At 43.2% G+C, this 27,516-nt stretch overlaps 1 protein-coding gene across 1 annotated transcript; it reads right to left on the bottom strand.

Annotated features, from left to right (window-relative positions):
* Window positions 1–20,159: 20,159 nt before the first annotated feature.
* On the bottom strand, window positions 20,160–26,646 carry LOC146059968 (cyclin-dependent kinase inhibitor 1-like). The gene is given in 3 exon segments (XM_083172699.1): window positions 20,160–24,607; window positions 26,388–26,544; window positions 26,547–26,646. Coding segments are annotated over 3 exon segments (306 nt in total). The 5' UTR covers window position 26,646; the 3' UTR covers window positions 20,160–24,557.
* Between the last annotated feature and the right edge of the window lie 870 nt (window positions 26,647–27,516).

The raw sequence follows: 27,516 nt of genomic DNA, 5'->3' as shown, positions 1-27,516 counted from the left end.
GCGTATCCATGATGTGCATTTTCAGAATACCACATTGTGGTCAGCAACATCCATAGTTTTTCTATCAAAACACAGATTAGTGATGTTGCCCCTTCCGTAATAGGTGTATAATTACTATGTTAGAACCAAAAATTTTACCTAATATCTTAAAATGCTGGCAAAAGTATTCCAGCAGCCGAGGGCCTCAGCAATCCCCTCAGTGCTATGCCATACATCCTCACTTTCAGCTGCTCCTTTTTCCCCCCAAAAAAAATTTGAACGAAAAAGTGAATTTAACATTAACTTGGTCAGACAAAGGCAACACTTTACTTTTTTTTATTGTATACTCCTGTAGATAGAATGATGTGTCAATTAATGTCAGACGATCAGTCACCGACATGCTTGCCAAACGCACTAAAAGCGTTCTACCACTCCCCATATCTAGGTGATCTTCTAGCTCTGAGGCACTGTTCATACCTCAGACATCTGACAGCGTAAACACTGCCTGGCACGAAGTGACTTTTCAACACATACGTAATCCAACAGTTCTGTCAGATTCATGTGCTGAGCTTGAAGTCAGTGCCCAGAAATGTGACAAACAACATCTTTATCCTTTGCTACTGCTGTAAGCTAAAAACAATGATATACAGTAATCACCCAAAAAACTATACAAATGTAATATTTGGTATACTACTTGACACAAATAGAAATAAAAACATTTAAATTGTACAGAATAATGGTAATGGGGCTGGTGGTGCGGAGATGTTGGCACATACAGGGCTGTGAGTGGCATATCAGCAGCATATGCACCTGAATTACTACAGGTCATTATCATGAGTTTAGTTGCATCTGTAGCAGGTGCAAAAGATACCTCTCCTCCTAACGTGTCTGCATGAGAGCATTACTGTCTGCCTTTCATATAAATAAATGCGTGTGCCCACTCTCTGGGCAGAAACAAATGATTTACGTGCAAGACGGGCATATATAACATTCTACATAAGGCCCATTGGGGCAGATGTATTAAGCTTTAACAAGAGATAAAGCCAAGGGTGATAAGGAGAGATAAACGTCCAGCCAATCACCTCCTAACTGCCATGTTACAGGCTGTGTTTGAAAAAAGTCAGTAAGGAGCTGATTGGCTGGATGTTTATCTCTCCTTATCACACTTGCATTTATCTCTTGTTAAGGCTTAATACATCTGCCCCAATGTATGTAAACCAGCTACACCTAAATACAAGCTGGTTTGTGAAAAAGTGCTATTCAAAAATAGATTTTTAAGATGAATTACTGTAATTACTTTCTAGCTACATTTATGTACTTTTGGTCAGTAAAATCGAGGCACATAATGTCATTTTACATATCATGAAAAAAATATACAGTAATTCTTGTGAATGCCTCATTCTATTTATGCCGGGATAGCTCTTGTGGAAAAGTAGTGTCCTGTCAGAGGCTCATATCTTCAATGTAGCACATCATTTTGCCATTTAAATTTTTTTAAATTAATGATTAGCTGAAGTACCTGGTGTTGCCCAGAGATCAGTGTTGGCATACCTCCCAACTGTCCCATTTTTCCTGGGAACAACCCAGTTTTCAGAGACGTTCCCACATCCCTCCTAGGGCCGGCAGTGTTCCGCGGCTCGGGAGGGGGGGCAGTTGGGAGTCCCCGTCTGTCACTGACTGAGCAGCGCTAAATAGATGCTGTGCGCATGTGCACAGGGTCTATTCCACAGCCAGAGGGGCTGGGGGCATGGCTAGAAGCTCACAGAGCCATGCCCACACAGCATCAAAATGGAGGAGTGGCCTTGAGGAATGCTGCAAATTATAGGTCATACCCCTTTTTGGTAGGTCCCCCCTAATTTTGGGTGTGCGCATATGTCCCTCCTACCGTTGGCTGAAAGTTGGGAGGTATGATGTTGGATGTAACCAGGGGTTGAAGTGGTGATGGGGACAGAATGTAACTGAATTCCACCACCCATAACAGTAGGGGGAACTATATATATTTATATATATTGGAAAGACGTTGGAAAGGGGTATATAGTGACCTATGGTATCCAGGACTTATATTAAAATATACAATAAAAGATATTGCTAAAATTGTTAGCAGTAAAATGTGCTGGTAGACGATGGCTTCCTTACATTTTTTTTACATTTAATCAACCAATAAATAAACATATAAGAATAGCGACCTACTGTATATAGTGGCAGAATGAAGTGTACATCATCACTAGACAACACTAAAGCAATTGACCAGTTTCAGAGCAGTGCTCTCCATCTTCCTGTGCTAGTCACACCCCTAGAATTTGTGAATGGGACTGCCGGAAGGATAGTTGTGTAGAACTGCCCAGATTGTATACACCATAGAATGTCCACTGCATATCATTGCCAACTCTTCTTTATTATGGGTTGGTTCATAGGGTTGACCACAGGAAGGTCAACATACAGATGTAGCGCCGCTCATCCAACGCTGGGGCTCGCCACTACATCTGACTGTTTCCCGCCGGCGGAACCCTGCCCGTCTCTGCTTCAGGGAGATGGGCAGGGTTAGGGGGGAGCGCAAAGGTGGGGGACGGCGACAAAGCAGTGGGGACCCAGGGGGAGCTCCGGTTGGAGGGGATGGACGTGCGTCTCGTGCGCGCTCATCCCCTTCCGGCGGCTGGTGTGGCCTGCTGAATCTACCGCCAGCCCGGGCCTGAAAGGGGGGTGCTAAATCTATATATAAGGTTGACCACTGAAGGTCAACAGGCCTTAGGTCGCCACACTGAAAAGGTTGACATGGGTCTAGGTTGACAGGTTCATTAGGTCGACACAAGCATTAGGTCGACATGAGGAAGGTCTAGTCAAAAGGTTGACATGGGGTTTTCACTTTTTGTCGACACCGTCAACATGGACATGTATCGGTGCACCTTGTCCACTCACCATGCATCGGGCACACTATTTTATTCTCCCTGCCCATCCTTGTGGATGGTAGGGCTTGAAATACTGCCTGTCAGCACATGTAGGCTAAAAAATATGTGAAACCCATGTCGACCTTTTGACTGTTGACCTACTGGCCCTGTCGACCTAGACCCATGTCGACATTTTGGCTGTGTCGACCTACGACCTATCCACCTTCAGGGGTTGACAATGTATGTCGACCTTCCTGTGGTTGATCTAGTGACTGTATGCCCTTTTTTATGTCACTCTCCACCAACAGTACACTTGCTGCAGGGACCGCCCACAATTCCAATGCCGCCTAGCTGTGACATCAGGACGACATATTGAGCAGCTATACTTAACTGAATCGGACACTCTGACGACACAACCTCGACATGCCGGTGTTGTACTAGTGTGTACCCAGCATTACTGGGTACACATAGTAGAACCAATATTTATTTATTAATCATGTTATCTCTAGACTTTTAGCTAAAATAGTCAATTATCTATCATTCAATGTATATTTGTTTAACTCAAGAAAGAACAACATAATAATATGTTTCTCCTTGGCTTGCACCTGGATGTGGTGTGCTCTGATACTCAGGCTTTATAAACACAGTCACACTTGGGCTGTAGGAACGTACTCACTGACCCTGGCAATGTGCCAGCTATCTGCATGTGGCAATGTTGTGTCTTGCTTAGTGTTACAGCGTTCTGTGTGTGACTGGTGAACCTGCACTTAGGGCGTAGTCTATCTAACTGCAACTACTGTGTTTCTGCTGTGTTGTTTTCAATGTTGTGTCAAAACTCGTAGACACAATACAAGACACATTTAAGGAAAAATATATGTCACAGTATGTAGTAAGCAGCGCACTTTTATACTAATGACTTTACCATATAAGACACATTTGAAACTATTAGTGAAATAGTTATTTGTGACTTGCTTATTTTGGGGCATACATTTCAGTACATGGAATGTTTGTAACCTAAGTATTAAGAGTAATACATACTTTGCAATGGCTTGTATTTGTTTCCACTGTTCAACCCCAGGAACAACTCCCCCTCCATTCTGCAGGAGACTCCCTCAAATAAAAGCAATCTCCCTCTCTACCTCATTAGTCTAGCAATCTCCCTCATTTCACCTAGCCCACATTACACTGTTACCTTTTTGGGGAATAAGGAATAAGATATAGGTACATTTACATTGAATCATCTGCTCCATTTCCCAGCACTTTACCAAGTATAGTATCTATTACTAACTGCTTTACGGCTCATCTATATGTGTATAAGTAATTTTACAATATTCCTCTTAGTACACACTCACGATTCTAGGTGCCTCTTTGACAATCCTTTTTCACAATCTCTCCATTAATGGAACTAGACACGCTCACTGGGTGGACATGACCCCTCAATGGGAGCGCTTTGCTAAATTCAATTACCAACTATAATCTCCCTGAAACTAATTTTCAAAAGTAGGCAAGTATGGTTCTATTGAAGTAAATTTACCACACCCCACTGTTTGGTTTGCAGGCAATTCAACACAAGCACTTTTCCTTTGTCCAAGTGTAACTGATGAGCAAGCATTGCTTTAATTGGGTGGTGCTTGTTACAAGGGCTGTAAAGAGCATCACCAGGCCAAGGTACTGCATTGGGGCATGGCCCAAACAGGGGGCGTGTCCACTTCTCCTATGAAAAAATACATACTACTGTACAGATGTGCTGTGTGGGTGGTTGGGGGGCTGATCATGCAACAGCATCATACATTGATCCTAAGAGGGTCACACCTTCTTGGCTGGCGCCATCTTGCCGATGAACATACCTCCCAACACAATGTTCTGCTGCTGGACTTTCTTCCTAATGCATAATTACCATCACCTGTGTTGAACAGGTGAATTGATAAGAAAGGTGTTTCACCACAGGTACTGGCAATCATACATTAAGCGGGAAGTGCAGGAGTAGAGCAATGTGTCCCTCCTGGAGAGGGTCATGTTGGGAGTTATGCAATGAAAGTTAGGAAGATGGCGCATGTGTACTGTAGTTTTTGCATTCACTGTATCAGAATCAGAATCACTTTACTGCCAAGTATATCAATGTACAGCATACATAATACACAGGGAATTTGTTTCTGATAACCACTGCTCCCACACAGTGTACATACATAACAGACAGTGGCGTAAATAGTGTAAGGCAGCCCCCGCTGCCGCTTGGGGGAGCAAGCAGCAGCGGGAACTGCGTGGGCGCCGGCACCCGCCCGGCACACTGACAATCATCTGACTGCCGTAGTGTGCCGCCTGCCATCGCACGGGAGGCGAGTAGCCACACACAGGAGGCAGAAAGCGCTCCTCCGATCCTCCCCATGTAACAGGCGGTGGCTGCAGAGTGGGAGGCTGCAGCATTGGTTATCCACAGCACACTAACAGCCCAGTCCAGGCCAGGATCCTCCCTTTGTAGGTCCTTTGAAGTTTGGCAAGTGCAAGGTACAGTAAGCAGAGTGGGGTCAAGGTTGAATGTGTCTGTCTAGATGTAGTGGGACTACAAGTCCCAGGACATCATGGCAGCTAGATGTGCTGGGACTTGTAGTGCCATCACAGCTGATGTGTGTATGTATATATGTATGTGTGTGTGTGTGTGTGTGTATATATATATATATATATATATTTATGTATATGTATATATATATATATATATATATATATATATATATATATATATATATATATAGTACTGAAGTGGAGAAAGAATGGGCGGCACTCACGGATTTAAATTAAAAAAAGCAACTTTTAGTGCAGGTGTCACGAAAACCGACGTTTCGAGGCTTCTTTGCCTCTTTTTCAAGGTGTTCACACCTTGAAAAAGAGGCAAAGAAGCCTCGAAACGTCGGTTTTCGTGACACCTGCACTAAAAGTTGCTTTTTTGAATTTAAATCCGTGAGTGCCGCCCATTCTTTCTCCACTTCAGTACCTAATCTTCACAGGGAAGGCAACACGGTCCCTCACAGCAGTCATCCAGAGTGCCGACCGACCTCCGCGTTTATATATATATATATATATATATATATATATATATAACTGTGTCTATGGTGCTGATACACCCTGACAAAGGGGCTATTTTTGTTGTTGTTATGCATTCAGTTTGAACTTTAAATCAGTGTGGAGTGCCGCTGTCTGTCTATATTGCAGTCATATAATTGTACACACACACATATTTTTGTTTTGTTTTAGGAGTTCTCTGCTATGTATATATGTATACCTATTCTAATTATATCTTTTGCATATTATTATTATTTTTATTATTGACGTTGAAATTTACTTTGTATATTACTTTTCTTCTAAACTTTTTTCCTGTTTTAATTCCTTTCCTTATCCCTTTTTCTGTCTTTTCCTGTATATACCTTTCTTTTCTACACACTTGCTCTAGCTATTTCTTTCTACATATACACTAGGACAGTATGGGTATGGATCATTGGGTAGACAGCAGGATGGTCAACAAGGGTTAGGTCGACAGGGTCATTAGGTCGACATGGGGTTTTCACTTCTTTTTTTTTGTCCCGAATTTCTACACAGTCGACATGGACACTGAACTGTAGCACCAAGTGAACTCGCTGCGCTCGGCACACTATTTTGTTCTCCCACCATGCCCTAGTGGATGGTAGGGCATGCAATACCGCCTGTCAGCACATTCCGGCTCAAAAAGAATGTCACCCTAATGCTTGTGTCGACCTAACCCATGTCGATCTTCCTGCATGTCGACCTAATGGTGTTGATCTAATGCTTGTCGACCTTCCTGCTTTAGACCTAGTGACCATATCCCGACAGTAAGCACCACGGTTAAAAATGCATCCAAACCTCCAAAAAATGCTGTTTTCAGAGGTTAAGCTGCTTACTGCATATATACCAAGCCCTGGAATGTGATACTGCCAGGGGTGGGATGTGGTGGGCAAGCTGGTTCAATGGCCTTGCTGTATAGAAGCCTACAGTATTTGCTTCTATCGCATTTTCCCACTGCAAGGGATTCAATCGCATACCTTCCAGTACAGATAGAACTCCTGGGAATGGCCCTGTATGTCATGATATAGCGACACAGGGTTATTATCCACTATATATATATATATATATATATATATATATATATATATATATTTATATTGGCGTATAGTGTAAGGGACATTACGTGTGTGGTGTATAGTGTAAGGGGTATTGCAGTAATGTGCATTATGATATGTAGAGTATAGTGGGAGGGGCATTATGGGGGGGAGGGGCGCCAGTAACTTTTTTGGCAGGGGGGAGCAAAATTTATAGTTACGCCACTGATAACAGACCAATACAAAACAGGATCATTTCCAGGGGAGGGCATCAGGGTTGTATTTAGAATCATGTGAATTTATGAAACTTATTTATGAAACTTATTCTATCTTTAAAATATGCAGAAAAATGCTGTTTAAAGCCTAATTTAGTTTCACAATAATAAAGCAAGATACAGTATCTTCAGCTTTGTGAGGAATAGAGCTCATAGCAGCCACCCCCTAGTCTTCTATGTGGACCTTTATTTGACAAGCTCCAAAAAGCTTAGCTTGCAATAGCTGATTGAGGCTATGACATCACATGCAGCCGCTGCAGACTGGAAAATGGCAGCAGGCTACTCTAGTTATGCGAGTGCTTTGCAGTTCTGTGATTGCACTGCCCTGTGGTTGGACGGCTCCCAGCATGTTAGAGAGAACAGTTGTAGTTTTGTGTTTTTCGCAATACTACAACTGATGCTGAATCTGGCCCATTTTCAGACTGCATCACAATTTTTAAGAAACATGTGAGTAATACTTATTTCAAAGCTTAACACAGCCTTAACCTCTCCTCTACACCTGACCTCAACCTCCTAACCCCCACATCTTATATATACGATAACCCTTAGTTGGTGTAACTTACCTCAGCTGAGAAAGGAGCACTTGGGGCAGGGAGAACAAGGGAAGATTTAGTAGCACCCAATAAAGATGTATAGGAAGATGATTAAAACAGAAAATATAAATATAGCATTCAGAGAAGTGGCTACAAAAACTTTCAAATATATCAAGGGTTTTAACAAGGTACAGGTGGGAGACATTCTTCACAGGAAGAGGAGCAGCAGAACACGAGGACATGCACTGACACTAGAGGGAGGAAGATTCAGGGGAAATGTGAGGAAGAATTACTTCACAGAAAGAGTAGTAGATAAGTGGAATAGCCTACCATCAGAGGTGGTAGACGCAAATACAGTAGTACAATTTAAACATGCTTGGGATAAGCATATTGATATCCTTACAAAAAAATAAGGATCAAATATGGTTTGAGGTAACATGTTTAAAAAAAGGGGCAGACTAGATGGGCCAAGTGGTTCTTATCTGCCGTCAAATTCTTTGTTTCTATATAAAATAATACAGACTCAGGGGTAAGACATAGAAAGAGACAACACAGACAAAGCAAGTGAACTAACCCTAACCCTTAGTGACTAACTCTCCCTAAACCTAACACTCCCCCTTCACAGCCTAACACTATTCCTCTTCAGCATGCTTACGACAGAGTGCCAACAGTCAGAGCCGTCTTAACAGCAGTGTGGGCCTCTGGGCAAAGCAATGCACTGGGGCCCATACCCATTCTCCCCTCCTAGGGGTGGGGGGTGGTATCAGCAGCAGCTTTGATGTCCCATGGGTGGCAGGGGGTGCTCTATCTTCCACTCAACATGTAGGAACTGGAGCAGTAACTTCTGCTAATTACTTCTTTACTGCAAAGGTGGTGGGAGGGACAGGGCCGGCTCTACCATTAGGCAGCTTTAGGCAGCTGCCTAGGGCGCCAGGAGCTGGGGGGGGGGGGGGGGGGGGCACCAAGTCTGCCTATCAAAAAAATCATTGATGTCTATGAGGATCCTTGTTGTACTTAATGTGGGTGGCTACTGTGGAACTTCTAAGACCTCACCTCCATACTTTTACTTGAGGCATACATCCCTACTTTGCTGCCCCCTTCTCCTTGTACTCTATTGTGGCTGGCAGAGGGAGGCCTCCTGGGAAAACAGGGGACTTGCCCACATTCCTGGGGGTGCTGGTAGGGTCACCACATTTTTGGGATCCTCCCTGCCACTCTGTAATGTTAGGCAAGTATGCCTTAAGTTGGTGTGAAAGTGTGTATTGGTTGCAGTATGGGGTGGGGGGGGGGGGTGCAAAAGGTTGAAGTTTTGCCTAGGGTGCTGAGAAGGCTTGCACCGGCCCTGGGGAGGGTGAACACTAACGTGTGGAAGAGGGCACTGGCTGAATGAAGGGTCCATTGTAAATTACTTCCAGGGAGGTAGGGGTGTTTGATACGCAGGGGAGGGTTGGATAATGGAGTGGGCTGAATATTCGTCATTTTCCGGTGGAAGGGCAGCTTGTTTGACTGCAGATATCGCCATTATCTGGAAATAGATTTCTTAGCCTTCAATAGTATAAAAACCTAGAGTCCCAACTTTCAAGAGGTGCTGGGAACTTGGGGATCAGAGATCAGGAGCCAGAGCAATCCATTGACAAAAATAAAAAACTGTACACCAGATGTTTGGAGCTGGAGCAGGGTCCGGCTGCTGGAAGGCTGATATCTCTGGTTGTGGGCATGATAGAGACAAGCTCCTAGTGTCGTCAGAAAGGGGAGAGTCCCAACTTTTGGAATATACTCTCAGAAAAACTCTAAGTCAGAGAGAACCTGAGAAATATGACTGGAAAATGCAATTAACAGGTCGGATGTGGACTGCTGCTTTGAAGTTGGATATCTCCAGTTCCCCAGGGCCGATTTTCTAAATTCTGGTATCCCTGGATCCTCAGCTATCAGCATAGGGCCCTTATACACATGGGGCCCCTGGGCAAGTGCCCATTAAGCCCATACAAATATATGGCCCTGCCAACAGTTTGGATTCCGGTGCCAGCATTGTGATCAATGTTAGGGTCCTAGCGCCTGTCTCCTAAGAGTGGAGAAGTGGTCCAGCTGTGATGTTGTCCATAGTCAACAATCAGCTTTGGCAGCAGCTGACTCCCCTGGCTAACTTCTCCACCTTTTTCACTGCTTTGTATATTTCCCCCCTTAATGTGTTTTCAATGGATACAGTTTTCAATGGATCCATTTACCTGAATTAATGCCATATTTTATCACAAATTATGCCACAAACATTGCCAAGATTTAAGTTGTTGCAATTCCCAAATGCATAAAGGTATACAATGCTATGGGGCTGCGATGTATCAGCTTCGAACAATCAAACTTTCAAGAGTTTGTTCCCAATAGGCAATATCATATATAGATTCAGTTGCATATTTCTATACCATAGGTATTTCATAGGTTTCTACCTATGGGCTTCTTTAGCAATGGGGTCTGAAGGGTCCTTCTCTGACCCCACCACAGCTTAAACCCAGAAGTTCTCACAATGGTCGGGATGTACTAAGCCTTGAAAAGTGATAAAACAAAGAGTCATAAACTACCAACCTACCAGTCTGTAACAGAAGCTGATTGGCTGGTATGACTCTTCACATTATCACTTTTCAAGGCTTAGTACAATACAACTCTTGTCAGTGTTAATAAATTTCATTATGCATGAAATAAGTAGCTGGATATGTTGCATGTGAGGTGGCCAATCCCAGGATCAGATTTGTGGGATCCCGGGATTTGGCCCTAAAAACAACAGGATTTAAATCCCGGTATTGGATTTTGCAATCACAGGATTCTGGTATTGGCCTGCACATGTGCAAATCTAATGCCGAGCTCCCACTCAGTCGCTGCCCCTGACCCCAGTTGTGCGGCTATGCAGCAGTGCAAAGCGTGACATGATGTCAGAGGTCATGCTGCACAGCCTGCCTGCTGCTCCGCTCCCACCCACCGCACCACCCGGCTACTGCCGCAATACTGCCAGGCTCTCACCCACACACCACCACCAGTTCTCCCGACCACCACCGCCTGGCTCCTGACCGCCACACCACCGCCTGGCTCCTGACCGCCACCTCACCGACTGTCTCCTGACCACCGCACCACTGCCCGGGTAAGTGACACTGCAGGGCACCCAGTTAGGGGGCGAGAAGGAAGGATTAAAGTCTAAATCATTATATTGACAAACTCAATCCCTGGTATCCCGGGATTCAAAAAATGCCCCGGGGGTGGCATCCCTAATTGCATGCCTACTTACCTATCTTTTCCTCTTCTGGAGGAGCGTGTTTCTCAAATTTGCATAAGGGTGGGGTCAAAACAATGTGTTCCATAGAGACACATCACTAGGCCGCACCTCCTTCATGAGGACCCTTGGATTTCCAACAAAAATCCCCCCATTCTGCCAACTTTACTAGGAAGTGGGTGGGATGCAGGGTCGCAAAGGACTACCCAAAAAATCAGGTGTCTCCCACAGGATCTGGTTGAGTGGTCAAATATGATTGCATGCAATATGCAATGACTGAGATACATCCCACCATATATATGAGAAAACTAACAGCATAATATAATAATTTACTATGACCAATTGTTATTAGCCACTTGAATACTTGGAGTGTTTTCAGTCTATTTCCTCATTTCTCACTTACGCAGATACAGTATCACGCCACTTTTTCCTGGTTCTTCCAAAAATGTAAATAGAAAATTGTATTTAAATGGCTCAAATATTTTCATTCACCAGAAACATCTTGTTGTTTTGTGATTTTTACCATTCCGGCTCAACCAGTAAGCAGCTTTAGGCAGCTGCCTAGGGGCTACAGAATCTGGGGGAGCGCCCTGAGTCTATGACAAAATGAAGGATGTCTCTGATAGAGGCATTGTTGTTGGGCTTAACGCAAACAGCAGCTGCTGAAACTTCTGTCGCCACCTCCACACTTTCACCTGAGGCTCTGGAAAGTCGCTAATGGTGTGTGGGTGGTGGTGGGAGCAGTAAGTTGAAGTTTTGCCTAGGGTGGTAAAAATCTTGCAACGGCCCTGAATTTTACAATTAAATGTAAAACTTTTCTATTGTAATACAGTATATACAGTTTCTGCATAATGTTAGCCATTTCTGCTATGTACTAACAACCTGATCAAAACATTCCACAGATGGTTCCCAAACTTTGTGCCGTGGCACCCTGGGGCACTTGCTGTAACAGGCAAAACCTGTGCTGGTGGCTGCCAATCATAAACTATGTGGTCAAACAGAAGAAAATCATCTCCCTCCCCTCATATGTAGGGGGAAATTTACTAAAGGAAATTTGTAAAAAAAATAGGTGTATTTGTATCCAGAAATACACTTATTTTTGACATTTAGGGGGAAATTTACTAATATGGAAAACCTAAAAATTCGTATTCGTATTTTACCTACGACCGATTACGAATGTGTACGAATGGTATTGTTGTAGAAAAAGTCGTGTTCCGGGCTTTAATTTACTATGTAGTCGTAATTGAAAAATTCGTATTTTTCGATGTCGTAGCCATTCGTATTTTGTTTTACACATGTTTTGTATTTTTGTAGAATCGTAAATTGAAATACAAATGTCCTAGGGAAGTTTGTTTAAAAACCAGGATATTTTACGAATTTTCGTGAAATGAAATATAAAAAATTGTATTTAATTCCACATGCATCACTATGAAAATGAAACCAGAATCGTGATTGGTGTATTTGTTTTACACTTGGGAGGTCTCTCACAGCCATATATAAGTCGTGGAGGCGCCAAAACTTCAGTTTAATGTATAGCACACACTGTTTGCATTACAACACAATAGCACAGGTTAGGTCTGCAGAAACACTGCAAACCACAATACTCATCACTCTTTACAAGCATTTGCCACCATTTCTGCCCTTGTAATTCCCAACGTTACTTTTCCAGATTTTTGTTCCCAACACTTACATCAGACATAACATCTGTAAGTGTGTACAGAACTATATATATATATATATATATATATATATATATATATATATATATATATGCAGACAATAACATAATATCTGCTCATAACCTTCAATACGAATTAATGATTCTCCTCACCTAATTTGACACACCCTTGTTTGCACAGCTCATCAGTGCAGCAGCTGACATCATTTCTTCATTACTCTGAAAGTCCAGAAGGTTACTGCTTTTCATCCTGGTTTTAGCCATTTGCAATATTACAGTGTTGTAAACATTATACCCACTAACTGCAGTTTGTATTGATCATGTGACCTGCTAATTGAATGTGTATTAATGCTGTGCGTCACTGATCTTGTTTAGGAAATCACAGGTTCAATCACATACATGTATGTTTTACTGTGTGAGTGCTTCAGGTGGGCTTTAGCTGCTCAAGGGTTATTAGTGGACATACATTTATTCTGCTCTCAGCACACCAAAATTTCACAATCCACATTTTCAAACTCTTGTACAGTGCAGGTGGGGCAGATGTAACATGGATATAAACAGTTTTATATATTTCTATGATTTTTAATTCCTGTGCAGCCTAAATAATGTACTTATTTGTAAAAACACAGCACTTTACATTTCTGCTTCCACACACCCAAGCCCAGGGCTGGCGCCACCACTAGGCAATGGTTGGAAGCAGGGCAGGAGGGAGGGCTCACTGCGCTGTGCGCAGTTCAGTCCCGATGCATGTTAACGACATTTTCCTCCACGCGTACAGCCGTTCAGCGTCTGAGGGTGAGCCAAGTGCTCAGCGCTGCCCGGCTGAGTGGCTGTACGCGGTGCGGGTGGAGGAAAATGTCAATTAACATGCATCGGGACTGAGCTCTCCCGCCCGCCCGCTCGCTCGCTGGACCGTCACCCGAGGTCCTCCTTAAGGGTGAGTGGTGTCCCCCCCCCCAGGAGCAGCATGGCGGCCGTATTCCTCCCCCACCCCACCCCCCCGTAGAGCGGGTGAGCGCCGGGGCGCTCCGGCGCCTTGCACCGGCACTGCCCAAGCCAATTGTATCTGACTCTGCACATGTTACATCTGGCCCACCTGCACTGCACATGCTCTGACCCACGTTGTTGAAAACATTGAACTACCATCATAACAGAATAATAGGCATAGTGCAACGCTAACACAAAGTCAATTTGTACACTACAAATGTTACATGAACTCAGGCCACAGCACAGCATGTTTTCCTGCATGAGTGTGTGTTCTTCTCACACATGTGTATGGGGCTTGTTCTCCTGGGCTGGCTGGTACCAGGATGTCAGTTGCTGGTCATGTCTTTGATCAACTTAGCTGATGTATGAGTCACCATAACTGCTGGTTACAGCTGACTTTACAACAGTAAGAGTGTGTACACACGGTTCGATGTTCTGTGCGATCCGATGTACGATTCAATGTTTTGTCCGATTTTTACTTTTCCCTTTTTTTTTTTTTTTCTCTACTCCTTAAGATATGCCTTCAGATATGCTTAAGATTTTGACTTTTTACCATACAATTTGCTATGCGATTTCCTATTTGATTTACTATGCGATTTCCTATGTGCCTTAAGATTTGCTTAAGATTTTGACTATGCGATTTTGACTTAACAACAGGATGACTGACAGGGCCCTGGAAATCGTATAGCACATCGCATCTTAAGCATATCGCAAGGCACATACGATGCATGCGATATGCTTGCGATTTGTGCTAGATAGAGTGTGCTGCCCACTCTATCTCCCCTCCGATCTCTCCTTAAACGGGAGCGCGCATCGTGCTAGGAAGCCCTTACAATGCATACAATCAGTATGCGATATGTATGCGATATGGCTTCCGATGTTGACGATATCGTCAACATCGGAAGCCATATCGAACCGCGTGTACACACTATAACAGGTGTATTTGATCAGCTGTGTGTAGTGGTGCCTCGCTGACATCTGTCTTAGGGCCAGATGTACTAAGCTTGAAAAGTGATAAAATGGAGAGTGATAAACAACCAGCCAATCAGCTCTTGTCTGACAATTTTCAAACACAGCCTGTGACATGGAAGGTAGGAGCTGATTGGCAGGTTGTTTATCACTCTCCATTCTATCACTTTTGAAGCTTAGTGCATATGGTCCTTAGAGAGATAGAGAGAGAGATATGGGGCAGATTTATTAAGCTTGGAAAAGAGATAAACTGGAGATAAAGCGGAGAAAAGGTAAAAGGAGATAAAGCACCAGCCAATCAGCTGTGTTTGAAAAAAGACAGTTGGGAGCTGATTGGCTGGTGCTTTATCTCCTTTTACCTTTTCTCCGCGTTATCTCCAGTTTATCTCTTCTCCAAGCTTAATAAATCTGCTCCTATAGAGGGAGACAGAGACAGATTATAATGTATTCATAATCACACAAAAAGCCAGAGAGATAAACACACATGTGTAATCAATTCCCTATATATCGCATACAGCAGTTTATACAGTATTAGAGACTTACCCAGTAGCCAGCCCTCTGCCATTGATCCGGCTTCAAACTCATCAAAGAGGACTGACTGGCCGAGGATATAGGAGTCATGACATGAGCCAGGGTAGCCTGCAAACACACACATGATCTTAAGATTGGCATCACAGACCACCTGCACGTTGGTACTTGTGCTTCCATGTCGGTTATAATAGGAACGGGCAGTATCCCGAGGTGGTCTCAGCGGAATGTGTGTGCAGTCAATAGCACCAAGCACATTTGGCATGCATGCAATGCGATGGAATGCTACCCTAACATCATGCCACTCTGTCTCCTAGCTTGGGAAGCAGATTGTGGCATATATGTGGCAGAAAAGCTTCAAGCACCTGGGTCAGGTACCTGGACAGTGTGGGCTGAGATATGCCAATGCCTTGGGCAATGACATGTTGAAAACTGCCAGACGCCAGAAAGTACAACACAGCCAGCAGTTTGTGCAGGCCTGAGACAGCGCATGAGCGTCCTGTCACAGGATCTAGCTCCAGTCTAATGAGCCCATACAGACGGAGAATGTTGGTACGATTAAGCCGGAACATCTGTATAACCACATCATCCGGCAATGCGTCTAAACATAAACGCGGCCTAAATAAACGAGGCCGACGCAGCCTCTGTGATACCTGCTGGACCTGCTGGTCATGCTCAGTTTCATGATAATAATAATAATAATAATAATAATGATATTTATATAGCACTTTTCTCCCAATAGGACTCAATGATGCCGGCGTCTTCTTCCTTGGCACTGCCAAGACATCAGGTCTCTCAAAGCCCACACTGAAGCACCCTGATATAGCATATAGTCTGCCATGCTAGAAGTCAGGAAGTGTTTGTAGGTAGTTATTTGGCTTTTATAAGGCACACATTTGGGATTATTATGGTCTGTGATGTATTGTTAAAATGATAACACATGTGTCCCATTGAAGAAGGCGAAAGACACTTCAAAATACACCTTGCAAAGGAAGGTGTATTTTTTTTCACGAGTTTGTTTACGAATCGTAGGTGTTTACGTGTTTTAGTAAATGGTGAAAATACGCCTAGCCAATGCAAAAATCAGGCGTATTCTATCGATGGTGTAGACTTTTCGTAAACATGCGTAATCGTATTTAAAAATACGAATACGATCTCAATATGACATGTTTATGACAATACAAATTTCACGAATCTACGAATTTTGCATTTGATAAATGAACATTTCACGAATACGACAGAAATTCACGATTATTTCCCTACGAATACGACTTTTTTCTACTTTAAAATACGAATCCATATTAGTAAATTTCCCCCTTACTATACCGAAAATATGGCAGTTCGTAGTCGTATTGATGTTCTATCAATACGAATACGAATTGCCATATTTTCAGGATAGTAAATGTCAAAAATAAGTGTATTTCTGGATACAAATACACCTATTTTTTACAAATTTCCTTTAGTAAATTTCCCCCATAAGCACAATTTATGTAACTTTATATTTAAGTGTATACAGTATATCTGGAGAACATTTTTATCAGGTCCGGATTATGAGTAAAAAAGACCTGATAAAAAGGTTCTCCAGATATATACACTTGACTATTTAAGATCGCAGGGATACTGGGGAATCACTTCTAATCCCTAATTGTCATTTGACTAGATAGAGTACCCCCAAAAGGCCCGGTGGGTTCCAACTACGGTATCTCTTTAACTGCATTCCTGAAAAGTGACAATATTATTTGTGAACTATTTTGTTATATATTTTTTATAAATATTTCATACATACTGCACATGCGCTGGCCCAAGCTTCTGGGGGCTGCCTTTGCATCAGCCCCCGGAGGCTTGATCGGGTTCCCGGGTCCGGTGCATGTGCAGTATGGCCCGCGGTACTGCACATGTGCAGAACTCGTTTTGGGGGCTGCCGGCATTTGCGCAGAGAGAGGCATCCATGAAGGAGGGAACACCTCCCAATGGGATGCCTTGAATGACTGGCAGGTCAGACTTCCAATAGGAAGTCACTGCCAGTCAGAGCGAAGCCAGTGCAGTCTCACAGACTGCATCTGGCTTCACTTCAGGCAGAGACAGTGGCAGATTTTACCTGGGGGGGCTGCAGCCCTGCAGCCCATAGGTAAAAACCGCCATTGTAAAGTTGTTTATATGTTATTTTTTATTTTACCCTCTCGATGCAATAAAGACTGTGTATGCAAATATAATTTTAAAACAAAGAGGAGTTGTTTTTCATTCTTTATTATTTGGAAATGACAAATAAGCAATTTACTGGGACTACTCTTAACAACGAGTTCTTTATAAACTAAAGGTCCAGCGCTGTAGGAGATCCTCAGATTCTGTGTAAGTTTAACCCAGTTTTCAAGAGGCAAGTTTAAACTTGGTACCTCTCCCCCGCCCCTTAAAAAAAAAGGTACTGTCCTGTTCCCTATACCAGGTGTTAGCAGGGCTCCTGTGACAGAGCCGATTAACTAGTAATGCATTAATGGGTGTGCTGGAAGCCTTCATTGGAAGAGCTGTGGACACACTGTGATCCCACAGGTGCCCCTTTAGGGCTCGGAGCCCGGAGGTAGGTGATTCCATTGCCTCTCGAAGTTACACCCCTGGTCAAGATATAACAGCTTTGGAACAAATAAATAGTGGGGCACAAATCAGAAGTTAAGTAGGGAATCAGGTTGTATGGTTTATTTATGGCCATTCTCACCACTCCTAGGTCATTCTGGTTTGCCCAGGCCAGGGTCCCACGCCCCCTCCCCTGCTGCAGAGAAAGGGCAGTGGGAGTAGAGAGCAGAGGCTGCCGCAACAGCATAGTCTCTCTCCCCCACTCAGCACACACTGCTTAGTGCCATGTGCTGAGTGGAAGAGAGGCAGATGCAGCAGCCTGTGTGCCGGCACACAGCCCCTGCACCCCCCGCTACATTTTTTACAGGGGTGTGGCCATGCCCCCTCTCATTGGCCACGCCCTCCCATTTACCACACCCATGTTTTGGGGCCTGGCGGCGCTTTCAGCAGCCCTGGTTGTATTCAGAAAGTCATAAGCTTTCCAATGACATATCACAAGGCATGAAAACAACAGACATAGCATGGACCCTTATGACAGCACCCTTAAGAGCTCAACCGATTAAACCCATCTTCAAAGTTATATTGTCCCTTAAAATAATAAGGTAGTGTGCAAAGTTTGAAGACGATTAATTAAAGCGTTCTAGAGTTATCGTGGAAAATCCATACACACACATATGTACACACACCCACACACACATGTAAACATCATTCAATTATAGTTATGTAGATTCTAAGAAAAGCACATTTTGTCATGGTGCAGCACATGCATTTATACTGTATCTTCACCATTGGGTGCTCTTTATTTTTTGAAAAGGGGTCCCAGTCATGAGTCTTAAAGCAAATATCATATGTGGATGGCTACAAATAGTATAGTGGTGGTGTAGTGCAGTCACAGTGAATTAAGTAAGCACCAGATCAATTCTTGATTTCAAAACATGGCTTTATTTGCACTCCGCTTAGTCCTAGTCCAGCTCAGTCTGGGCTGGTGCAAGGTATTTTGGCACCCTAGGCAAAACTTCATCTTACTGCTCCCACCACACCCACACACCAATAGCGAATTTCCAGAATGTAAAGTGAAAGTGTGGAGACGGCGTGTTAGAAGTTCCTCACCTGCCATTATGAGCAATAGGGATGTTTCTCGAAGGAGCACCTCTAGTGTCTGTCTCCTTTAAGGCTCCAGCCATTTTTGGAGGGGCGCAGGGTCTCTGCACCCCTGAGGCGCCGATTCCCCTGTCAGCTGTCTCCATCTCCCGGCGCAGCAGAGAAGGAAGGTGAGGGGCGGTGGAGTGCCTCCCTCTTCTCCTCGGCTCCTAGAGCTTGAGCTCCATCTGAGCCACCCTCCCTACTCCTCTGGGTTTCTGGTAGCAGCATAAACAGAAACTTCCTATGGTCTGTCCTTTTAGGGAGACGTAGCCACTTCTCCACCATCTCAATCTCAAGCACTGTGCTTTTCCCTCCACTGAGGGCCTGATTAAGAGTTCCAGGTGCCCTAGGCTAAGACACATGTTTCTTTTGGCTTTAGGCTACCCGGCTGGAGCTGAAGCACAATGTACATAAAGTAATGGTTCCATCAGTTAGACACAGCCATCTGGCAGTCACCTTAATAACTTTACCCCCATAATACATTAGGATGGGTGCTAGCTAACAAGCTTGGAATAAATTAGGCCTTCATTTTATTCCTCGCCTGTCACCTGCAACAACCCCCCCAGTCCTGGCACAGCCTAATCATCCTATTGGTTAATCAGGCACTAACTGTCGCCCACTGACATGGTCACTCACTGTCACGGCTTCACCTCACTCTCCTGGTGATTCTTGTCTGCCTGTGCCAATAGGGAACGTAACCCACATGCCTGCTCAATGGGGGTGTTATATATGTAATGAGATAATATTGTACTATGAATAATGAACTAGCAACTGCAACAATGTTTGTCAATATGTTTCAGATAAAATTATATTTGTTGCACGCTTTGAATAATTGCCTGAGGCTAGGCATTTGAGCCAAACACAAATTGGTAAGTTAAAGGGAGCTTTAAAAATTGTTGAAACACAATTCTCTCTCAGTTGTTTGCAGTGTCATTTGTAAAGACAGCGTAACCTGGCAGCACATCAAATTGGCAGGAGTGTCCTGGTCATGTGTGTATGGCATCACTTAGCAGCACAGACGTGCGCTGGATTACATTCTCTCCTGTCCAGTAATGCAGATAGCTATCCCAGGGACTACTACAACTACGTGTGTACAGTACATTGGCCACCTGCACTAATAAACTCCCACAGGATTAATCTGCTCAGTCTTATCACCGAACACCCTGAAAGCTCCGTACAATTATATAGACATTACAGTCACTGTAACTCAGAAACAATAACACAAAACGTAGATAAAGAAACACACAACTTGGTACTTAGAGTTCTTTATTCTTAATAAATACATTGTTGGCTTTCAAACACACAATGTTTCAACATAGTATGTACAAAATATTAATTAGTGCTAACAATTTGGCATAAAAAGTGCATTATAGTAAACATGAACATTGGAAGAGCACAAGAGTTGGGAACCCTGCAGAGTGTTGACTCATTTTTACATGTTATTATTGTTGAAGTTGTGGATATAAGTATTATGTGACTTTCCTGAAAACTGCTGCAGACTAGTGGATGCATTTTTGTGTTACAGTTTAGAAAATGAAAGCAAACATGGTTGGTTGCCATGGAAACAGCTACTTGTGCACCACTGTTTATAATGTCCTCTAGCAGGTATTATCCACAAAAGAATCAGGGGATCCTCTGTGTTTTATGCGAAGTATCCCCTCAAACAAAAAAAAAAAAAAGGAAAACACAGGAACTACAATGATTCAATTATTTATAAATCTTTAGAATTTAATTGGCACAAATTAAAAAAAAATATGAAGTATCTATATGTTTGTTGGCATATACATAAGTATATCTTTGTGGCAATTCTATGTACACATTTACACAACAGGAACCCAACTCCTGCAAATCCCAGATGCCCACGAAACCCAAATATGAGAGCGCTACAGTATATCTACATTGCTTGCACGAATGTGTTAATTAAAATAACAGTTAAAATGTAATTATTTTCCTTTGACAGTGTCGGATTGTACATACATTATTATCATCATTTAAAGTAGAGTAAGGCTGGGTACACAACTTAATAGTTGATCAGCTTTGTGTTCTGAACAAACAAATTGTACACACACCTTCCTATCTGCTGCCCAACAAGCCTGGCCACAGGGGCTGGTAGTGACACCATTGCTGGTGGTTCCTGCAGTCTACATAGGGGGTCAGTTGGCAGGTTCCTGCACAGACAGATGTACGAATATATCTCCAAGATATTTCAGCATGTGTGGTGCTGCACAGCTGACATTATAGGTCTGTGAACTACATCGTTCACAGACATATCAGTTGTACACTCAAGCCAATGGTCCAGTCGATGTATTCGGATGTACTAATGATTTATCGGCAAGTGTGTACCCAGCCTAATTCAGCAACAATACTGGAAACACCAGGATCAGTTATGAAATGGTATCATAGAACCTGGTGTAGTACAGATTACAGATGCGATTTTATGTGTGTAAAGAAAATGAAGTATATAGTGTTGCTATTGGTTACAACTCTTTGGGAAGCCGTAAGAATTTTTAGGGCTTCCCAGCTTTTCTTTTATCATTTTTATAAAGTGCTCAGAGAACCCAGCTATTACTATATGCAAGAAACTTAAAGTGTTATAGTAATTATTTTATTATATAGTGATATGGATGGTAAAAAAGTCATGTTGCCTTATTAGATATAATTATTTTGTTTACAAGGTGACATTGTAACATTTACAATGAATGTGGCCAACATATAATGGCACAAATGCGTAAGTGCAAAGTTTGCCTGACTGTAAAGTGCTGCCGTAAATCATAGCTTTCAGTGTTGCAACAGATACATTGTGAGGAATATGTAATTGGTAGAAGGTGCAATGTTTTACTGTATCTAAGCCATGTTACGCTGCAGGAGAAGGTCCAAGCGACATGTGCGGAATCATGGCAGACATATTTTCCCACCTACTTTGTATACAGACCTTATTTTATTGGTATCAATGACGAGTGCCATGCTAAATTTTGAGGCATATTCAATGCCCTCGGGGAGCCTAGATGGCGAGCTATATGGCGAGCAACGCTGATAGCTAGCTGTCAGAGTTTCCAATGCCGTCCCTTTCACTCGCCGTTTCCACCTCGCCTGTTCCCTGAAATGAGGTGGAAACAACGAATGTGCCCATCAAAATGGCGAGGCTCACCACAAAATGTAGTGGGCTCGCTGCATTTGCGGCAAACCTAGCCGTTTAAGGGAATCCTCGCCGTCCTCTACAGTGAGGGGGGTTGGATGGTGAGGATGGCGTTTCCACGCCAAAAAAAGCTATCCTTGCCATACAAACCCCCCTCACCACCGCTCGCCGACGGCATTGTATATACCCTTAAACATCACTCTTCAAGTGTCTGCATGTAAGAGGAACAGAGAAACTCAGGTCGCAGAGACCCAGCATTTCCCTGTACTCAAGGCATTAAACTAAACAAAGGTAATGGTAATCTTATTCTGTGCAGAGTACACCTGTGTACAAACAAAAGAATAGCAGCTCAGATGTAGAGTAAATAACACATTGCACAAGCAATACAGCTGTAGCTCTGTCACATTTTAGAGCCTTCTTATATTTTCTATAAAAAAATATTTCAGTCCTTAAAATAATTTTGCCAAATCTAATCTAAACATTATATAAATGCACATAAATTAATATAATTTCTTTAGTAACATATATACAGTACACAAATGTGTGTATTTCTACCACACCTTAAATTAGCAAAAAGCCCAAAGTATTGCCATACACTAATCATTTCCAAAACATAAATAAAACATTTAACAACAGACAACACATAGTTTAAACATGGATTTCCATGAGAGAATATCTTAAATATATGAATATGGGTAAAATGTACAGCAGTATACAATCCAAAACCCAGAGAGTGCTTAGTAGAACATAAACAGCAAATTGCCTAGACACGTATATGCTGAAAACCCAAAAAAACAGTATATCAAATAACACATACTTGCCTACCTGACCCTCTCCTTCAGGGAGAACATGCTCTGTTCCTGGCCTTCCCTAGTAATGTATGATTGCCATCACCTGTGGTGAAACACCTTTCTTATCAATTACCTAGCTCCCCACAGGTGATGGCAATCCTACATTACCAGGGAAGTCCAGGAACAGAGCATTTTCTCCCTCATGAAGAGGGTCAGGTGGGCAAGTATGAAACAACAATACACTAAGGTCAGCAACACTTGCCAAAATAAAATAGTTTAAATGAATGTATTTGTACCATCAAATTTAGTATGTGTTCAAGTGTTTACATGTATTTTTTTAGGCTGTCTTTCCTTCTTCCCTAAACATAGTATATAGAATATAGACTTTTATATGATGCACCACACTAAGGGGGTCCTTCTAGTTGATTCTAGTTGGTGCGCATTCGCACTGGGGAGCAATATTTTGTTTCTGCGCATGCACATAACCATTTATGCACATGTGCAGGCTCTGTTGGCGAATGGACGCAGTGACTTGCATAGTCGCCAGCCCATTCGCACAGAGCAGTGCGGGTGGGGGGTGGCGGGCACTGGTTGCGCCCATGGGAACCCCTATCCAATGCTGGGTGTTCCCATGCAAATGGCGGCGTGATGTGGGTGCCGGCAGCTGGCATCACCAGATGTCAGCTGCCCACCCTGTTCACGTAGCAGGGTGCCGCAAATCACCAGAGACTGACTTAGATTTTCGAGCGCTTAAGAAATCATTCGATGGTCGCTGACCATTGAATAATTTCGGCCCCGCAGGCAAGGCTGCAAATGGATGTTTATGCGAAACACCCATTTGCATGTCTGCAGGGAAAATCAGTGTGCAAGTGGGGGGCGGGTGTTCGTGTGGGCGGCGTTTAGTTGGCTCGCAAAGCTGCAAAATTTGCAGCTTTGCGAATCAACGAGAATGATCTAAATCCACATATATGGCTATAGGCAAATTTGTTCATGTTGCAACAATTAACTGTGTCTGCATTTTCCATCACTGTACAAGGCGGGTTCTAAATGGAAAATATTCATAAGCATTCAGCATTGTTTCTTTAGACTCCATTTCAAGTGAATGGAGAGGCATTTTAGGAATGACTTAGAGCATTAAAATGCTACTAATCTTTTTTTTTTAACGCCCATTGATGAATAATATACAATATTTTTACATTTACAACATCCCTTTTCAATATATATATATATATATATATATATATATATATATATATATATATTATATACAGCACACACACACACACACACACACACACACACACAAGCTTGTGTGTGGAGCCGCACTCCCAAAACAAGATGGTTACTTTGTATACTTTGAATTGTATAACTCCACAATTCTTTCAAGACTTGCAATTACATATGTACTGTACACACATGACACACATTAGCCCTTGGATAACATTCTTCATATACATGCAGTTAATAGTGACTTCTTTGGAGCTAAATCTGTTTTCCTATAAACAAGAAAGGGGGCTAGTCACTCTCTAGAGTCTGAATGAAGTGCATCTATATTTCCAGCTGTTCAACAATCCAGGTATTGTCTATATATATTCGTAAGTAGACGATTTACATCCTCAAACGGATATTATTAATATGGAAAGGTATACTTTAATTCTTGTCCTGAGGAAGGACGCTTGGAAAACAAGCTTTGTGAGGTCTGGAACTGGGCCAGCCAGGACTAGACTGGCTTAGAGTGGGAAGAGCAGCGACGTTTCACTTGAAAGAACTCTGTGGAAAGAGCAAAAAAGTAAATGATTTGAACATTCTAGAGAGGCATATACTCCTGTCAGTAGGTGTATGAGTTCCTAGGTGCTGGGGGATTAATGCTAATACATTATAATGATGATGACAGTTGCCTGCACTAACTAGTTTCCTCTGATTGGCTGACTGCGGATTCACATATGAAGCTGTCAAGTGCTGTAATCATTGATTGTGATATATTATGAAGTTTGCGCTATTAAACCTTAAACCTACTGTCAACTGAAAAGAGTTTTTTTTCGGAAAGAGAAAACATATTTTCATTCCATAATAAGTAAATGAGTTGAGTGAGATCCAGTGAATCTTACAATCAACATAGTCTACAGCTGCAGTAGCAGTTGTATCACTGGGGTTATCATTTGAGATATAGAGGCAGTCCTGGCAATGGCTTACACACCCAATTTTACCATGCATTGGATTTTTGCCCCATAATAAATAGATGAAGTATATGTCCCATATGGCTGCCACAAGAAATTGTGGGGCTCTGGACTAGCAAAACAGGCCAGAGAACCCCCAAACCAGTGGTTCCCAAACTGTGTGCCTAGGCTCCCTGGGGTGCCTCTGGACACTTGCAGGGGTGCCTTGGGTTGGTGGACCAGGATCAATTTATATTATTAATGGTCAATGTCACAGGCAAAACTAATGCTGGTGGCTGCCAATCATAATATATGTGGACAAACAGGAGCAAGTCCTGTCCCTCTCACCAGATAACTGTGACATATAAACACAATGTACTTAATTTAATATTTTTTTCAAAATTCTCGATAAGAAGCATTTGGCCTAGGGGTGCCTTGAAAACATTTTGATGCTCTAGGGTACCGTGATTCAAAAAAGTTTGGGAACCACTGCCCCAAACTGCAGGGTTCTTGGGTGGTCCATCTCCCAGCCTGGGGCAAAGCGAGGAGCTGCAGCATCTTCTGGAGGCACATGGTGCATGTGTCAGGGGCTTAGAGCAGGGCAGATTAACGTTGCTTTGGCTGGAGGGGGCAGAAATGTATGTCCCCTGAGTGGGTAGTGTTTGTCATTGGGCTGAGGGAAGGAAGGGTTGTAGGGTGGGGAGTGTATAACTCGAGGCTTGTGTAGTATAGGTTGAGTGGGGGTGTAGAATAGGTGGGGGGGGGGACCAGGAGGGAATGTATGTCCCTGGAGCCAGGGGTGTGTGTGTGTGTGTGTGTGGATAGTGTATGTCCCTGGGTGGGTGGGACTTGGTGACAGGTTCTAGTGTAGCGGGCCTACACCACTACAAGGCTGTGTTCAGTAATAGTCTGGCATGAAGGCAAGCACTATGTCAGACACCAATGTTACACCGCTGCCCCCCCGGGCTAATGTTAATCTTAAAAGTGATGCAGTCAGTCCATAAAAGGTGCAGCACAGACCAGACCGACAACCAATGTGAAGGTGCCTATACACGGTGCGGGCTGGATTGCATCGCAACGCATGCGTTTCGAATGCGATTTGCGTGCGATGCATTGCGATCAGAAGGCAGTACAAAAAGTGTGCAGAACATACTTTTTGGACTGTGCGATGCGCACAGGAGCACTGTGTATGGGCACCTTATTAGGACAGACTGGCCACTGAGTGGACCCGGCAGTCCCCCTCTTATTGCGGCCTTGCATATTATATTGTATTTTTAAATATTCTTATAAGAGATAGATTATTATTAATAAATAATGAATAATTTTTTTTATGTAAAGCAAAGCTAGCTGAGGACTCTGTATACCTTCCAATACTATGGAATATTTTGAGTTACCTGTAATAAGACTTTGTTTTCGTTTGCGACCATTAGTTTCTGGGAAATCAACTTTCTCCCATTTGAATTCACCTTCAAGTGGAACCTCATTGACAAAATCAAAGTTCCATCTGCGTTTAGCTTCTTCCACAGAATCGCTTATCGCTGCTTTTATAGTCCATTTTTAAGGCATTCATGATCCACAGGTCCAAAAAGGTTACGACAAACCTCTTTACTGATGCTGGCATTGGACTTTAGGATGGCACTGGCTGAACGCATGTTTTCTATGAAATAATAAAACCGAGAGTTAAGCGAATAAATAAATATGATATATATATAAACATACATTTTCACCAGATTACTAAACAAAGCATAAGTATTGTGATTCAATTATAATACAGAATTTAATTGATCAAGATCAATCTTATGTACAGTAAGTAGGGAAATGACAGTAATAAAAGAGCACATTTATAACCATGTGTATATTTTCAATCAGACATATCTAATAGGACCTACACACATGCAGATATTAAGGAATTTTCCAAGTGATTTAAGGCCCCCATACACTACGCAATTTGGCCCCGATTTCACCCGATTCTGGAGGATTGGCCGAGAAATCTGGTGCAATTGTCCAAATTGCGTAGGGTATGACATCTGATCTGATGCGCGGTCCCGTGCGCAATGGATCAGATCCGGATGTCGGACGGTCTGCACATAAGATAAATCATGTGCAGCCATCTGGGGGAGCGGCAGGACCAGGCTGGGAGTGGGGACCGGTCTGGGGGAGCGGCACGAGTGGTAGCGGCAGGCACGGAGCGGGGACTGCAGATGCAGAGACCGGGGGCGCGGCAGAAGAATAGAAAGAAATCCTATTCAAAAGACTGGGCGGCTGCTGATTGGCTGAGTTCCCAGCCAATCAGCAGCCGGACAGTCTTTTGAATAGGATTTCTTTCTCTTCTCCCACCACGCCCCGGTCTCTGCTCTGCATCTGCGCCGCGGTCCCCGCTCCCTGCCTGCCGCTACATCTTGTGCTGCTCCCCTGGACCGGTCCCCACTCCCAGCCTGCTCCTGCTAGCTCTCCTGCAGCTCCCCAGATTTTTACATGTGATAAATCGCATCCGATTTATCACATTTAAAAAATGGCACATCA

This window comes from Crinia signifera, chromosome 2 (assembly GCF_055691185.1).
Source record: "Crinia signifera chromosome 2, ASM5569118v1, whole genome shotgun sequence".
Taxonomy (NCBI): Eukaryota; Metazoa; Chordata; class Amphibia; order Anura; family Myobatrachidae; genus Crinia; species Crinia signifera.
Note: the sequence above shows the minus strand (reverse complement) of the source record. Positions and strands in the feature narration are given on the sequence as shown.